Below are 17,211 nucleotides of genomic sequence, written 5' to 3'. Positions count from 1 at the left end.
AGTTCCATCAAAGTGATGGCATCTTTTTTTTGTCTGCAGATTCCAGGTAAGTCCTTTTGCAGCAATGGCTCTTAGATTTGTTACAACAAACGCTGAGGTTATAACATCATTATTTTAACTTTCTTTTTAACTTTTTAACCTCTCAAAATATTGCTATGATAAAAGGCCCTGATGAAGTGACAATGATGCAAAGTGGCACATTCTTTGCATACTTTAATGCATCGATAATCTGGTTAGACACAGTTCCTTTGTTCAATATCTTTGTATTGACCTCAATTGGCTGTTATATTTATAAATGATCAGTAGTGTGAAGCTGTTCCTGCAGGTTTCTCCAAGGCAACCACCCTGTCTGTTTAAAGCGTTTGATGTCGTGGACAAACCCATCACCGACAAACATAATTGTGTACGCATCTGATTGGCTGACACATTTTTGGCCCGTGTTTATTGGCTACTGTCAACTAAACTGCGCTGTAATTGGTCGTATTGCAGGAATAGGAAGTGTCTATCAGCAGCAGGAGCTTAACGTAGCTAACTATTATATATTTAATTTGAATACAGGGTTTAAGGATTTGCACCTTGTTGCTGAACTCGGATTCTTTGAAGTTCTGAAACGGACTACGTAATCAAGTTTTAGACCGACCGAGTTGCGTGACCCGCAAAAATTACGGAATTTGTAGCAGTTCAGTGTGGCTGTGCTGCACTAGCTTGTTAGCTTCCCAAACGTCATTCCAGATAGTTACTACTCTCCTAGGTCTGCATTGGAATTTGTCAGGTTGTTTGTCGCCCATTATAGCTAAAATTAACAAAGTTACTCAACCGAAAACACTGTTCGTTTTCAACAGGGCGATGTTGAGTTAATTTATTCTACGAATCACAGTGTGACTCGTTTGCACCGGCTAACTGGATGTTTGGTGATAGATATAGCAGCCACAGCTAGCAGATTGTTAGCTTCCAAGCAATGGGGCACAAAACACACCTAAGGACGGCAACAACGTTTTATCTAATTACTGTTCTACTCACAGTCTTCGTCAGCGAAATAACTGCAGGTAAATTGGTCGGTCTTTTACTATTTGTGCTTACAGGAGTGGGTGCTCGTTTGTAAACTATTTAATGCAACCACATATATATTTGGAAAACCGGTTTGACCAGTTCATTTGATGATGTGCTCTGTCAATACGTTTCAGATGAAGGCCAACATGAGAATGACAACCCGCAGCTGAAGGTACGAAATCAGCTATTTGACATGTTTTCGAGTTAACACGGTGACCCCGAGGATGATTGACATCTTATGGATGAACAGTGGACCACTATTCGATTATGGTGTTGTTGAAATCATTGCTAGAGGCTTGATCTACTACCCAGTGTCTTTAATATGATGTCTGGTACATTCTACTAGCTTATTGAGTGTATTACTTCAGGGTGTGTTTCACATATGATGTCCTGGAAAAGTTCGAGATAAATCAGTTTTAACTGTGCTATTGTCTGAAACCCGATTTTTGCTGTGTTACCTTTTTCTTAACCAGATACATCTATTTATGTTGCTGTTTTGGAGGAAGCACTTCACAAAACCTCTATTTCAGAGTGCAAAAACTGATCCGTCTTGCATGAATAACCACAAGTTTAGAGTGTCTTAATAATGTCTTCTTTATTGGATTAGGAAATGCATAATATATTGGCTCTAAAATAACTGCAGTACATACTAATCAAAAAGTTTTTTAGTTGCTTTAGTTTCTCTAATGCAATCAAGAACAAGAGGGTGTGAATGTAAGTGTTGCAAAAGTTGGTAGGAATAAGAATTCACACTAAAACCATATTTCATGTATTCTGTGGCATCGCCATCCATATTTCAAATATTTTGTGGCATAGCCGTCCAAGGGGTTTTTACCTTTGTAGCTGTCATCCTATTTAATATTCAACAAACTTTCACATTCATCAGTTCTTTTGCAATATATATTTTTATGTCTCTGTAGTCTTACCAAGACCCAGACTCCGAAGAAGAAGAAGCACATCTTGCATCAGGAATTGTGGTTGGTGCATCTCTGACATCAGGTCAACTAGAAGAAGAGAAAAGGACATCTTCGGATGGATTAGAGGGAGAGGTGAAGGAGGACCTTCCTGAACAGCCACCTCCTTTTGAGGAGAAACCCAAGGAAGGTAAGATCGACAATCAGAACTATCAAGACTTAACACTCCAAGTAGTTAAAAAAACAAAATATAAAATATCACAGGATAACTGGTAACTTTGAGGATTCATGCGATCAGATCACATACTTCTAAAACATGTTGAATATATATAATGTTGTGAAATTTTATTTTTGAACTACTGAAAACAATCCTTTTTTATTTGGCTAATGTGTTTTGTATGTATAAAGCAGATAATGTGTTGGCATACAGTTTAACAGATGAACGACTGATTCTAGTGACTGTTTTTGTCCATCCAGAAGTGGATGGAATAGTCATTGTAACACTTATGAGAGGACAGAGTGGAAAATGTGATACTGTCATAAGAGGAGAAAGTAGGCACATTAAATTAAGTGACATTAAATTAAGTTTCATATAGGAGAGCTGACTATTTTGAGCTACTTGCAATAATCAAAAATAAGTTTCCTTTGGTTGAGTTAAGGGAGATTTCAAGTTTTTGTTTTTCATAGTGCATGAAGTGGTAGATTTTTGTAGTTTGTGTTATGTAATAAATATGTGGTAAAAGCTAAAATTATATCTTATGCAAGCTTTTCCTGGATAAGCTTGCAGCCTTTGTGGTTGACAGTCAAGCTTGACTTACTCCATCTTAAATTACATCTGTGCTTCAGAATTAAAACTATCTTATCAGTCTTATCATGTAAATTTAGCTGAATACGAGTGTTAATCTTGGTCCAAGTGTGTTGATTCTCAGCAGATATAGGTGTGGCTTCACGGTAGCGACCGATTGGAGAACATGTTAAGCCCCATGGGAAATTAGAAGTGCCTTACACCTGTGACTCCTCTTGCAGAAAGTTGCATCATTTAACTTAGGGGTGTTTTTTCCTGCTGTTGTCACAAATGCACATTTGATCTTGTACAAAAATTAATGTTTACTGATTTTTACTGAAACCCACAGGTTTTAGATGTTAATATGAAGTTGTAAACCTACTTTTTTTTTTTTAATATACTGTAGTTCCTGTGGTGAATGGAGGTACATCCCATGGAGATTCCTGCATCTTCCCATTCCGTTTCCAGGGGAACGAGTACTTGGACTGTACTACTGATGGGCGGGGTGATGGACGGCTGTGGTGTGCCACAACCTACGATTATGATGCAGAGAAGAAGTGGGGTTTCTGTGAGAGTAAGTGGTCCACATGTCAGCTTGACTGCCATATTGCTAGAAATGTTCTTATAGCTAATGTAATTAATGTAACTGTCATAAAAACACTGGGTATATTATTTTGAAGCCAGAATCCATGCATTCATCCTTTTTAAATGTTTCTTTTAATAAGTTGCATGCTGCAGTGTTGGAATTCATATTTTTAAAAACCTGAAAAGCAATGCTGATAGATCAAAGATTACTTACATGTTACTTACTAAAATTGGTTGGGTGAATACTTTTTTAAATGGTAGTTGGTATATTACCCACAATAAAACGTCATGAAGACAATCCAGACAATTGAAATATATTTTATAAAATAGCCATTTCCCAAATTCTTTTACTGAACGGTTTGCTGTGGTTTCATTTACAAAATGGCCACCGTCCCCCTCCCTCTACTCGGATCTTTCTAAACATCTGTTTGTTCTTACTGGCTCTTGTCGTCCTCCTTAGCGGAGGAGCAGGCACAGCAGAGGCTGCAAGCGGAGGAGGCGGAGGAGCAGTATCAGACTTTCCTGCGCATGCTCAATGTCACCTCCAGAAAGACCCAGAAGAAAGAGTGAGTTTATTCCAGTAGTGTTGCCTTCTTTTTGTTCTGTGATTTTGTTCTGATGGCATTTTTTTTATTTTGAATGTATTTTTTTGATAGTAAATCAGAAGATGTCAATCATTTAAATTTTTTTATGAAACTAATTCCCAATTTCACCTTACCCGAGTTGTCATATTTGAGCCAAGTAATCCGAACACACAGGAGTGCTGAAATAAACACCCCACAAGCAGAGGAAAAACCTCTTAGTCTCTGTTTTGCAATACAAGTAAAATATCACATTTTTCAAACAGGAAAACTTCCTGGATCTGATTAGAAACTTTGATATGGCTTTATTTATTTTGATTGTGTGATCCTGCTTGGGACATACTTGTGACCTTCAGAATTTATTGTACTGTTTAAGTACACACAATGTTTGTTATATGTGTCAGTCCAACCCTACTCACATGACCTTTGTTTATCCACGCTCTCAGATTATACGAAAAGCTGCTGAAAGTAGCACAGAAGGGCCACCACAAAGCCATGGAGAAGGTGGCCTATTCCATGCTGTTTGGCGACTACATGAACCAGAACATCACTCGAGCCAGAGAAATGTTTGAGAAGCTCGCCATTGAGGGGTCCCCAAAAGCTCAGGCGGTAAAGACTAAAGTTTCTAAAGTTTAAATTTTACTTTCCAAAAAGTGTTGAAACCGTACTAATATGGCATATCATTAAATATGGTGATTTTATAGTCTTTGAAAATAATTGCTTGGTTTTATCGGTTCTTCCCCAGGCTCTTGGTTTCCTTTATGCAGCAGGACTTGGAGTAAACTCAAGTCAGGCAAAGGTCTGTTTTTTCAGTCTGTATCATAGACATCATGTCTTCATTTTAATGTAATTATTATAAGACTGGACAAAAGTCTCTGACAAAAGACTGTTTGCCTCATATTGCCTACCTTCTCTACTAGGCTTTGGTTTACTATACATTCGGTGCACTGGGTGGAAACCTGGTTGCTCATATGATTCTGGTGAGTTGATTCCTTTATCAAAATAGTAGAGAAAAATCTTATTATTTTTTAAAAAAGTAGAATGAAATGATATATCTCATTGATCCATCAGGGATACAGATACTGGGGAGGTGTCGGAGTTCCTCAGAGCTGTGAGTCGGCACTAACTCACTACAGGCTTGTAGCAAATCAGGGTGAGCGTGTACTATTTTTTTCTGAATGATGCATTTATGGTGTTCTTCATAAGCAGATAATCTAATGAAGATTGTTCATCTCTCTACTCTCCCTCATCCCCTCCAGTGGCCAGCGATGTGTCCTTGACAGGGGGCACAGCAGTACAGAGGATCAGGCTACTGGATGAGGTGGAAAACCCCGGATCTACCAGCGGGATGTTGGAGGAGGATCTGATCCAGTACTACCAGTTTCTAGCTGAGAAAGGAGACATACAGGCTCAGGTAAAGTAGTCTGACAGTCTGTGCTGTGTTGGTTCAACAGGTTTTAATTCCTTCACTCAAATCCATTTCATCATAGAAAACTGCTCATAGAATTCATGTTTGACGCAAATGTATCGATCACTTTGACATTTTGAGAAAAAATATGACTGAAAGCCAACTATTAAATGATAATGGCCAAAAAGCTAATGATATAGAGGACATGTACAAGGGAAAGATATGTCCAACGGCTCGTAATTATAATGAAAACATTTTTCTGTATATGCAAATATCTCCCCATATTGCAGTGCTTTTACGTGTTCTGTTTGTGCTCATAGGTGGGATTAGGTCAGTTACATCTGCATGGAGGACGTGGAGTTGAACAGAACCATCAGGTGGCCTTTATTTTCAGATTGTCTTTTTGTGTTTTTGTGGTTATTTGCACCAGTAAACGTATTTGGTATGCTTCCTGTCCAACAGAGGGCGTATGACTACTTCACCCAGGCTGCAAACGCAGGGAACACACACGCCATGGCTCTGCTTGGCAAGGTGAATGAGATACACTTCATACCTTATCATACCTTATTGGTATTTGGAAACTGGTTCATTTGTTTTTTTTATGAGACCAGTTTAATACAGCTCTGTGTATGTAGGTCATACATTGTGAGAAAAACAGTCAACCAGTAGTTAAATGTTAGATTGTGTAGCAATGTGACTCTTTCTATTCTTCAGATGTACTCTGAAGGCAGCGATTATCTCCCTCAAGACAATGACACAGCCCTGCAGTACTTTAAGAAGGCATCTGATTTGGTAAGCATTAGAACTTAATTCACCATTTAGTGTTTGTGTCAATTGTGGTCATTGTAGTTCTTTTAGAAAAAGGGGGAAAGGTTTGTGTCGCTTAACTAACCTGTAATTCTGTTGGTTTTGTCTGTTTCTCTTTTGTTTTTAATCCAGGGTAATCCAGTAGGACAGAGTGGCCTGGGCATGGCCTATCTATATGGCAGAGGCGTTCAAGTGGTGAGAAACCTTTTTATGCATAAAGTTCCTTTTTTTGAATCATGTTTTGATAATTCAGCTCGACCTGTGCTGCTAATCTTCTAAGTTTCATGGCCAGAATAATTCTTGATAACAAGAACACTTGGAGGCAAACCAGATATTTTATAAGTCTGTTACCAAAAAAATGTAATACTCAGGAAAGTAAGTTTTAGTTTTGATGCCAAGCCATCAGTCATTCATGCAGAAATGGGTGCGGACGTTGTTTGTGTTTTCAGAACTATGAGCTTGCCCTGAAGTACTTCCAGAAGGCAGCAGAGCAGGGCTGGGTGGATGGACAGCTGCAGCTGGGCACCATGTATTACAGTGGGTGTTGAGCACTGAGTCTTAAACCTTTTTCATAAGATTTTATCTGTGTTTATTTACCCTTATCCCCTTCTCTACACATATACTTTCTCCTTCATGGGGTTCATGTTTCCTGTGTCCTTCTCCTGTTGTTCCACAGATGGCATTGGTGTGAAACGTGATTACAAGCAGGCACTGAAGTTCTTCAACCTGGCTTCTCAGTCTGGCCACATCCTGGCCTTCTATAACTTGGCCCAGATGCATGCGACGGGAACAGGAGTGATGCGCTCCTGCCACACTGCTGTGGAGGTGAGGCACCTTGGAGAGAGACTGATTGTATCCATGGTTACTGTTATTTTTTTGTACATTGAAAATTGATAAGCCTCCATATCGCTGACCTAGATTTGGGTGTCTCCATGTGCTTGTGTGGTTGCAGCTTTTCAAAAACGTCTGCGAGCGTGGTCGCTGGTCAGAGCGTCTGATGACGGCCTACAGCAGCTTCAAGGAGGGCGACACAGACGCTGCACTGGTTCAGTACCTGCTGCTGGCTGAACAGGGCTACGAGGTCGCCCAGAGTAATGTAGCCTTCGTTCTGGACCAGAGTAAGAAAGAAACATAACATTTATATCATGATCGGAAGCACAGACAGGCTGTTAAAGCGGATGAGTAACATTCTGATATTCGACTAAATCCGTTTTTGTCTCCATTTATCCTGAATAGAAGGAGTCAAAATCGTTAGTGAGAATGAGACGTACCCTCGGGCTTTGCTGCACTGGACAAGAGCTGCAGCACAAGGTGAGTCTAGACACAGTCTGCCTCTCATCTTTTTGTCTGCTAGATTGATTTTTAGAATGAATTATCAAGAGACCATTTTGAATCAGTTTGCATGAGGAAAACGCTTAAAACCAAGCCTTCTGCTGAGATTGAATTTTGACAAATGCTCTTGGCTTTCTAAGGTTACACTGTGGCAAGGATTAAACTGGGCGACTACCACTTCTATGGCTATGGGACGGATGTGGACTATGAGACCGCTGTCATCCACTATAGACTGGCGTCAGAGCAGCAGCACAGCGCCCAGGCCATGTTTAACCTGGGTTACATGCATGAGAAAGGACTCGGCATCAAACAGGTGGGCTGAGAGCGCCTCTGGTAAACACACTAGTTATTTGTCTCAAACTGATTTCTGGCTCTCTTTCATGCAGGACATTCATCTTGCCAAGCGTTTCTACGACATGGCAGCTGAAGCCAGTCCTGATGCCCAGGTCCCAGTGTTCCTGGCCCTTTGTAAGCTGGGTCTTATTTACACCCTGCAGTACCTGCAGGATCTTAACGTGAGTACTGCCTCTTAAACTCGCTGCTGTGACACCAACATTAAAGCTTTAAAAGATGGAACCGAAATTAATCATACATGTCTTACTCCTCCATTCTCTCCCATTCGGCTCTTGTCAGTTGAACGAGCTCGTTTCTCAAGTGGACCTGGACCAGCTTCTGGGCCCAGAGTGGGACCTCTACCTCATGACTGTAATCGCTCTGCTGTTAGGCACAGTCATTGCCTATAGACAGCGCCAACACCAAATCATAGTCCCCCCTCGCCCACCTGCCCCTGCCCCTGCCCCCGCTCCTGCCCCGGCGCCTCCTCCAAGACCACCCCAAGAACATTCGCAAGGGCAGGCTGAGGCACCAGGTCCAGCGCAGGAGGAAGAGGAGCAGCAGCAGCAGTAGTGAGAGGAAACCAGATGGAGTGAGGGCAGTAAAAGATGAACATGAGGCTCTGTCAGCCCCGCAGTGGAGCAGCTCACGCTCGCTAGCTGAGATCCTGCTAACATGAGCTCCTCTCCTACTCTGCCTGCTCACCTTCACACAAGCTGCTACCCTGTGCAGCGTCAACCCCCTTTCTCCATTTCAGATATGCTGGTCCTGCGCTTTAGAAATGCAGCGGAGGTATTTATGAACAAAGTATTGAGGGGATACCACAGACTTGGGACCGGCTAGTCAGAGACTTGGGGGTAAAGCACCCTGTCCCCACTGTGGAAATAACTGTGCTACTGCCACATCTAAGGCACCTGGGACTCTAACAATCATCATAGTCGGCAAATGTAGTTGGAATCTGATTTGTGTGTTCGTTTCTTTTCACTTTCCCTTTTTTTGGAGAGAATAAACCAGAGTGGACGGGCTTCAATCCTTACTTTGATGAGCATCTAGAAATAAATCCAGGCAGAAAAAATGTGAACTAGAATATTTGTATTTGCTAGCCCTGATCTGAGTGCTGTAGAGCATCTTGTTTTGGGATGTTTTAATTCGAGGCTATGTATTTTCAGGTGTCTGGATGAGCAGACGTCAGAGTCATCTTGACATTGTACTCGTTCATTATCTTTTTCTTTTTTTTTTAACATGTCAGGTCTGAATAGTTGGAATTCATGAAGAGGAAACAATTTTGTTCATTCAACAATGTTAATAGTGCAGAAATGTACTAACTGCATGTATTGTTCGGTGGTATAAAGAGATGATGCTTCTTAAGTGGCTTACTTTCTATGAAAGAAGGCAAACAGAATGAGAATCACAGGCTTTTAATCCAATTGAGAGAAAAATATCACAAAAGAAGATCCAGTGAAAGAAGGAGCGCAGTTCTTTTGTGTACACTGGTGGTATTTTTCCACCCACAGGTTTGGATTTCATTCTACAGGTTGGTTTTTGGAAAGTCGCCCAGCAGTTTCCACCCCTCACTCGTATTTGTTTGTGCAGCCTTGTGTTAGCTGAGGCAGAAACTGGAGCAGCCTTAAATATAGCAACGCCTCAAACTCTGAACTGATTCTACAGCTAAGAAGAAGTGGATGAGGTGTGTGGATGTGTGTGTGTGCGTGCGCACGCACTTACACAACTCTAGCAGTTGGGTGAATTTCCACCCACTCAACATAAGTCCAAGTTGGATTTCTGTGCTCTGCCTGCACCTTTCAGCTCAGATGAATCCCCAATCTGAAAAGTGAAGCTGCAGTGCGGCCAGACAGTATTCCTGAAACAAGATTAGAATCTTTTTTGCCACTTGCAGTTGATTTATTTCAGTTCTACAAAATGTGCTTGTTCTTGGAAGTATGAAGCACTTCTCTTCCACTAGATTTGCATGATGTCTCCAGGGATGGTAAAATGCTGTTTGTAGGACAAGAAGAATGGTTGCAGATTCACAGATTCTTTCACACATCGATACCCACACACAACTCAGAATGACTTTACAATGGAACACTGTACAAGGCTGTCGATGACTGCATTTTTACCATCATGAATAAGAGTTTGTAAAATTAATAAAGGATATATGAATATTTAAATGCCCATGTTTTCACTGTTTTCTTAGAAGGTTGTGCTTCAAAATTTTGGTATGTTGTATAAAATGTAAATAACAGTTTGTGCTGTTTTTCATCCACATTTTAATGACTTGAAATCGTTGTAAAGAGAAAACTTAAGATGTTGAAACATTTTGTTATTCAATTATTATGCATAGTTTGATGCTATCAATAAGTTGGAACATGGTCATGTTAACCTCTAGGATCCATCGTCTTAATTTTAACAATATCCTACGATTGTTGTTTCTCTGAAAAATGACTTTTTAAAGTGATCCTGAGTCCATACATCGATGTCACTACTGAATCCTGTCTGGTTTTAATGCATTTGAATCTTGGATTGATATTGTTTCTAAAGATGATGTAGTCCAGAAATATTTTTGCACTGTATGCCAGTGCAGTCTTTAACAGAGTGGTGAGCCTCACGCTATCTTAACTTCAGAACCGCAAAGCTTCTCTTGCAAATTATTTTCCAAAAAACATTGAAATTTCTCATTTTCAGCAATAATGTTGTCTGTTTTCAATTAAATATAAACTTTTACTGTTTTTAAAATAAGATAAGTCAAACAACTTTGGCACTAATATGTTTGCCATCTTGTTTTTGTGAGCTGTGATTTTGCTGACATTGAATTGTCAGACCGGCTCTCACTGACCCTACAGGTTGTCAATGAGCTGGAGGGAGGGGGGCAAAGTGACAACTCTGTAAAACAGCATGGCATTGTGCAGCCCATAGGCTGGGGTGACCCATTGAATGGCGCACAGGTACTCACTATGGAGTGGCTTTGGATTGCTGTGGCAACATATGTGCTCACGTCCTTCTCTGTCAAAGGTAAGTGCTAGAACAAGCAGGAGGTCGGAGAGCACGAGGCTTTATTTATTACATGACAGCCTCTGATATGGGGCCTTTTTAAAAACTAATGCATTGGAATTTTATAAAGACAGTAGTGGATATTTGTGCCTTTTGTAAAGGTGAAATTTAAGTGTTTTGTAGTCTATTTTTAGTGCTATTAATAGAAAAAACACCACGTCATGTATTGAAGCATTTCAAAATTTCAAGTTGAAACTTTGGATATAACTTTTAAGGCAACGACTGGTTGTGGGAGTATGAGGAGGGGATACGGCACTACAGCAAGGAGTCCCTCAATAAGGTACTGTTAACACTTGGTTTTATAACTCAACATAAGAACTTAATGTAGATGCTGGTATTATATAAATCTAGTTCTAATGTCTGAAACCATCTTTTTATTCATATTATGAATAAGTGACACTGGGAGGCCTTGATCGACAGATGTGCTAAAAATACACAGGTGGACTAAATGAAAGCAGCAGAAACAATATGGGAACAACAATGCTACTGTTAACATGAGAGGCAGGTTACCATGGGGGGGCTAACAAGCAGGCATCCTGAGTATGTGCACAACAAGCACAGCTCTATAATTTCACAGTGTTGTGGTAGAAATGTAAATTATCTTTGGTTTTATATGAGCATACGAGACACAGTTAACCAGTATGTGGAAGGAAGAACACTCTCCTGTCTTCATCAGGAGTTTCCAGAGAAAACGCGGCCGGTGAGCTTCAAACATCCTGTATTCCAGTGTCCTGACATGAGCCCGTCTCCTTCCATCCCTTCCTCAGGTCTGTCAAAGTCACCCCATCCCACCCACCCCCACACACACACCCAAGAGTTGAAAGTTGACATTCATTTCACCTCTTCCTTCTTTCTCTTTTCTATGTTTTGTTCCTTTGGTCTAGTTGAGTTTGTGAAGGCAGCAGATATCAAAGTCATCGCTGCCTTGGGAGATTCCCTAACAGTAGGAATGAAATGTTTTCTTTTCACCATTTGAGTGATATTTGACAAGTTGGCTCATTTAAATGCAATTAAAACAATGATGAGCGAATACTTGGACTATTATTCTATTTTTTCCCTTTTTTAGTTTTAGAGTTAATTCTCAAATTTCAGGCATCCAGCCTGAAATCTGGTTCATATTGTGGCTGCAAACACCTCATAATGTAGTATAGAAGTCTAAAAATCACAGAATCCAGATGTTGTTACTTTCCTCTGATGTTGTGACTACTTTTCAGACGGCCATCGGTGCCAACGCCACCACTGTCCTCGGGATCCCCATTGAGTTTCGCCACGTGTCTTGGAGGTGACAGAATGATGTGTGATGTCATAGATACACAAAAAGATAACCCTGCTATTGAATTCCTACATATATTATACAAATTACATCCATGTCTTTCATTAATATTGCTTCAAAAATACATTTAGGAATCAATAACTGACAAATAAATAATCATTCCTTGCTGATTGTTGAAGTGAATGATAATAATCTTCTTAATACCCCATCATAGATATACTGCATGACCAGTACAGCCTTAAATATACTAAGCGAGTCTGTGCAACTATTATAAAGTATTTTAATTTACCTAAAATGTAATATACTATACTGATGTAATTTGCTTAAAATATTTGTAAAGTATTTTACCTTAATTTATTACAGTAGTTGCTTAAATATAATATACTTAAATTTTAAATATTATGTACAGGACTGCAGCTGATTACACTGATTATTTATGACGACTGGAAGACAGTAATCTGTCTGTCCGTCCGTCATTTTTGTTTTACAGGTGCATTTTTCTAGATTTTATATACAAACATCTTAATGTGAAGTATAACTCAAATAAATGCAGATTGATAAAAACTCTATTACTTTGTATTGGAGCAGATATGTAAAGTTGCATACCGAGACATTTGTGCTTGAGTAAATGTACTTTGTTTACATCACACCAGTGGTTTTATACTGATGTTAGCGTGATATATTTTCTTCCTGCAGTATTGGAGGCTACGGGTCATTTCAGGATGTCATTACTTTGGCAAGTAAGATGTTTTAATCACTGACAATATTTCATTTTCCTATTAAATCATAGTCAGTGAAAGCCAACAATACAGTTCGTCACATTTTCACACTTATTTTCCATATGTGCTCTTTAGACATCATAAAGCTGTTCAACCCCAATCTGCTGGGAGCAGCTCCTGGAAAGACCATTCATGGGATGGAAGCTCACATCAGCGACACGGGATTCAACCTGGCTGTGACTGGACACAATACCTTGTGAGCTGATCAGTGTGACGTGAACAGTTTATGGGTTTCAGTACCACCAGTGACATCATTAGTGACATCAAAGTGCTTTTTTTTGCCATCTTTGACCTTCTGTTTTATTGATGAATGTTGATTAGAAAGCCATTATTTCATGCACTGTTTGTTACTTTCTAGCAATCTCCCCGGCCAGACGAGACACTTGATTGACACGCTGAGAAGTTACGAGGTGCAGTAATATCCTGTTCTGTCTGAGATTATAGTTAGCAGTCATTTATTAAAGCTCATCATTCTGAATGTGAGATAAGCTGCTGTCCTTGAATCAATTTTGGAATACATTTGCATTCTTAATTTGTTTTCTCTTCCACCAGGGTCTGAATTACGAGGAGGACTGGAAGCTTTTGACCATTCTAATGGGCATGAACGACATCTGTGATTACTGCAAAGACAAGGTCTCTTCTCTTTTGTGCTCAAACGTAAAATACGTCTCACTTCCAAGCATGTCATTAATCTCTGCAGAGTCTCCATGTTCTATCCAGGCTCTGTTCTCGGTGGATAACTTCATTCACTATATAACAGTCTCCTTGGAAATGCTTATGAATGAGGTCAGGTCAAAACAACATGCGGTGCTATCTGAATTAGCATTCCATCATTGTTAGAGCTGAACTTCACCACAGCATTTTTTCCTTCAGGTTCCCCGTATGATCATTAACATTGTCCAGATCCTGCCCATGCAGACTCTGAGGGAGGTGCAGAAGCCCACCCCAGGGTGCCTGCTGCAAAGGTCAGCTGCTCTTAAACATAAACATTTACCCCCTTCCTCCCTTTTTCTGTTCTCTGAGCTCATTTCATAGAGTCGACCATTGTAACTGACATGTATGTCTTATCCTTTTCAAGACATGTCTTTTTTTTAAATATATATATATATAAATATAAGAGGATTTATTTAAGTATGCATTTCTTCTGCATCTGATTGGTTGACTTATTTTTAATGCTTATTCTATCACCATGTTTTTTTGTCACCTTCATTAGGTCTTTCTGCTCGTGCCTGGTAGAACCAGGACACAGGTCTCCTGAACTCCGTGAGCTGGTAGAAGTCAATCTGGAGTTTCAGGTTATTGAACGTACAGGTTTTCGACAATGTGAAACAGTAATTTCAATCAGTCTGACCTGTTCTGCAGTTACATAATTCATTTGTTGATTTGATAATATGATGTACAACGTACATATGCAGACAATGTGATCTTCAGGTTTCTCCCATCGACAGAGACGACTGGAGGAGCTGCTGTACAGCGGCCGGTTCTTCAGGAATGACTTTGCTGTCATTCTTCAACCCTTTCTGAAACACGCTGACCCTCCCCGCCTCCCGGTACACGACTCACCATCCAGGAACCACAGCAAAAACATTATTACACCTCAAGAGGGCCAGGAAAAGTCACAGAAGAGAGTGTTTCATGCTCCATCAGTTAATCCACTTTCATGTTGTTGTTTTTTTTAGAACGGTAGGATCGATATGACCTTCTTCACTCACGACTGCTTCCACTTCACCATAAAGGGGCATGAGGAGCTGGCTAAAGGGCTCTGGAACAACATGGTGAACAATAAGTTAACCTTCTGAAGTTAATATCACAGAAGGTTAAAGGTCAACCATCAACCCATTGATAAATGGGTTTATTATGAAAAGTTAAAGCCTGCTCACAATTTTAGGAATTTCTTTTACAATATTCATTCAGCCCTATTTTACATGCCTCTCACTCCTGTGTGTTCTGTTCACAGTTTCAGCCAGAGGGAGGAAAAATGATTGTGAGCAGCTTCTCTGACCCCATCAGTCTCATCTGTCCGCCTGTGGTAGGATGACGCACGACTCAGGCCTTTAACCTGAACACTTTCATTCAAATCATTTTTTAAATTAGATATATTATTATGTAAAGTATATCAGATATCTTTAAGGATCAGTTTTGGTCATATTATTCGATATATTTCATTGGAATATTTCCACAGTATATGTGAATATTTTTTTTATTATCAGGCAAATGCATTCTCATTCTTTTTCTTATACTCTGGTATCATATAATACACACACACACAAACAGAAAACAGTCACAATTTGCAAGTAATTAGAATTCAACATTATGAATGAGCTCAAAGTTAGATAAAAATAAATTAGTGGTAAATATTCTTAATTTTTTAACCTAGATTTGTGCAGTTGTGAAATGAATGGAATCCAGTGGTTCTAAGAATAGTTTTAAAATATCATGATTTGGGTTTTAAATATAAAATAAAAGAGCTAGAGCATGCAAAAAAAAGATGAATCCTGAATCTTCCCTAAGAGACGGCACATGCAATGGTTATAACATCTACGTTCTCTGTCCGGCTTCTGCAGGAACATCCTTTCATCTTCACCCGACCAATAGCAGCCAAGTCAGGCCCGCCTCACCGGGTGTGTCTGTCACAGAGAGTTTTCTTCCAGCTGCTGCTCCTCCTGGGTTTGGTACATGTTGGACTCATGTAACTTTCATTTAGCTGGACTATACTGTATTTCAAGCATGTTACAGCTACATTGGCTAGCTACTGTTTCGAGGCAGTGCATCACCTGAAGAGAAGAGCTTGTGAACTTCTGTTCACTTCGATTTAGAAAGTTACAACTGGAATTGGTGAAATACATACTGCTATTATCAGATTTTCCATTTAGCTCTAAAATATTAAATCATTATTGCACCATGATTAGTGCTCTGCTGTGATCACACACTTATGCTGTAAAGGAGGATCATTACAGTAATTAGAAGAACACTGTAGGTATGTGTTAAAGAAAGACTTTTCCAAGAGTTTTTGTAACTTAGCTGCAGAGCTTTTCACAGCAAAGTATGAAGTCCTTATGCAAAGATGTTAAACTAATTTTAACTTCGCCCCAAATCTAAGTGAATATTTGTTAAATCGGTGTTATCTAATTATTTATATGATCATTGTTGCTGGACTGACGAGAATAGGGGCTGGAAAATAACTTACAGAATTCCAATTTGCATCAATCAGCAACTTAAGGTTAATTTACCTGATAGGTTGATTGAGCTTCAATCCTCAATTCCAACAACAATACAGTTTGCATTGGAAGTTATGTAGTGGGACCAGTTAATCTAGTTCAGCTCTGGAGTCTAGTATAATTTCAAGATGGACCTTTTTTTAATACCCAGTAGCCTCTGAGACTTTTGAAGCCAGGAACATTTTAGTCACATGTATCTTCATTTGATCATCCTCCACCTGCACCTGCACCATTATGAACCGTGCTCTAGATGATGCAAAGTAACCCAGCACAGCAAACAAATGTGTGTCATGCTTGCAGGGACTCATTGTTGTTTATCTGCACACATAAGTAGTTGTGGTTTATAATCATCTACTACAGATGAGCTTCCTATTCAGCTGCTTTCTGGCTGAGAGCACACAGAACAATGTCTGTTGACTCTATTTAATTAGAATGATTGTAAGGGCAGGTGGATGCTGTACCAAATACATCTCAGGTTTCTCACTACAATAAACAGAATGTTCTCTGAAAGGGTCGAGTTGAGCAGAATGGAACGGTTTTGTGAAACATGTTTCATGGTAAACATTTCTTAAAGCACATGATGAAACTAAAACCTTCCAGACAATGAATGGGTCCTTTTCCCTGTATTTTCATAGCAAAACATTTTAAAAGACTGTGAATAAGATATATTTTTTAAATTTATTACCCAGGAAATTTTCATTTTAGGATCTAAAACATTTATTTCCTGTGTGACTTGGACTTTACAGCTACATGAATTTCAATCAGTCCTTGCAGCAGCTGGATTTTATAATCTATTAATAACATTATTATTAGATTTTTTTTTTATTTTAAAAAGCCCTCTTTATGTTTAAACAAAGCTGCTGCTGCTTTATGTGAGACAATTACGGGTGACGCAAGTTTGCCTTTATTCTCTCTTTGAAGCATAATGAGCTCTTTAGGACCTCAGCGGATGGTGCAGCAGGAAATATGAAACGGCAAGTCTTCCTGTGTGTTATTTTTTATGAATGTGTCAGTAACAATAGAGAAAATCATCTCATTACTTAGGTATCAGAAGGTCAATGCAAACAGGTTTTGAATGTTTCATAGTTGGTTGTGT

At 39.5% G+C, this 17,211-nt stretch overlaps 1 protein-coding gene across 1 annotated transcript; it reads left to right on the top strand.

Annotated features, from left to right (window-relative positions):
* The first annotated feature begins 507 nt into the window (after positions 1-507).
* On the top strand, positions 508-9,959 carry sel1l (SEL1L adaptor subunit of SYVN1 ubiquitin ligase). Its single transcript, XM_068342088.1, has 21 exons — positions 508-1,046; positions 1,185-1,222; positions 1,971-2,154; positions 3,155-3,322; positions 3,794-3,899; positions 4,361-4,523; positions 4,660-4,713; positions 4,835-4,894; positions 4,986-5,067; positions 5,174-5,328; positions 5,643-5,699; positions 5,785-5,853; positions 6,037-6,114; positions 6,262-6,324; positions 6,579-6,666; positions 6,806-6,954; positions 7,082-7,247; positions 7,366-7,440; positions 7,602-7,774; positions 7,848-7,976; positions 8,095-9,959. Exons 1-21 carry the CDS (start codon positions 959-961, stop codon positions 8,365-8,367), a joined length of 2,418 nt encoding a protein of 805 aa, XP_068198189.1. The 5' UTR covers positions 508-958; the 3' UTR covers positions 8,368-9,959.
* Positions 9,960-17,211: the final 7,252 nt, after the last annotated feature.

The sequence above is a fragment of the Antennarius striatus genome, chromosome 19 (genome assembly GCF_040054535.1).
Source record: "Antennarius striatus isolate MH-2024 chromosome 19, ASM4005453v1, whole genome shotgun sequence".
In the NCBI taxonomy this organism is placed as follows: domain Eukaryota; kingdom Metazoa; phylum Chordata; class Actinopteri; order Lophiiformes; family Antennariidae; genus Antennarius; species Antennarius striatus.
The sequence above is the reverse complement of the archived record's forward strand: the minus strand, read 5'-3'. Positions and strand labels throughout refer to the sequence as shown.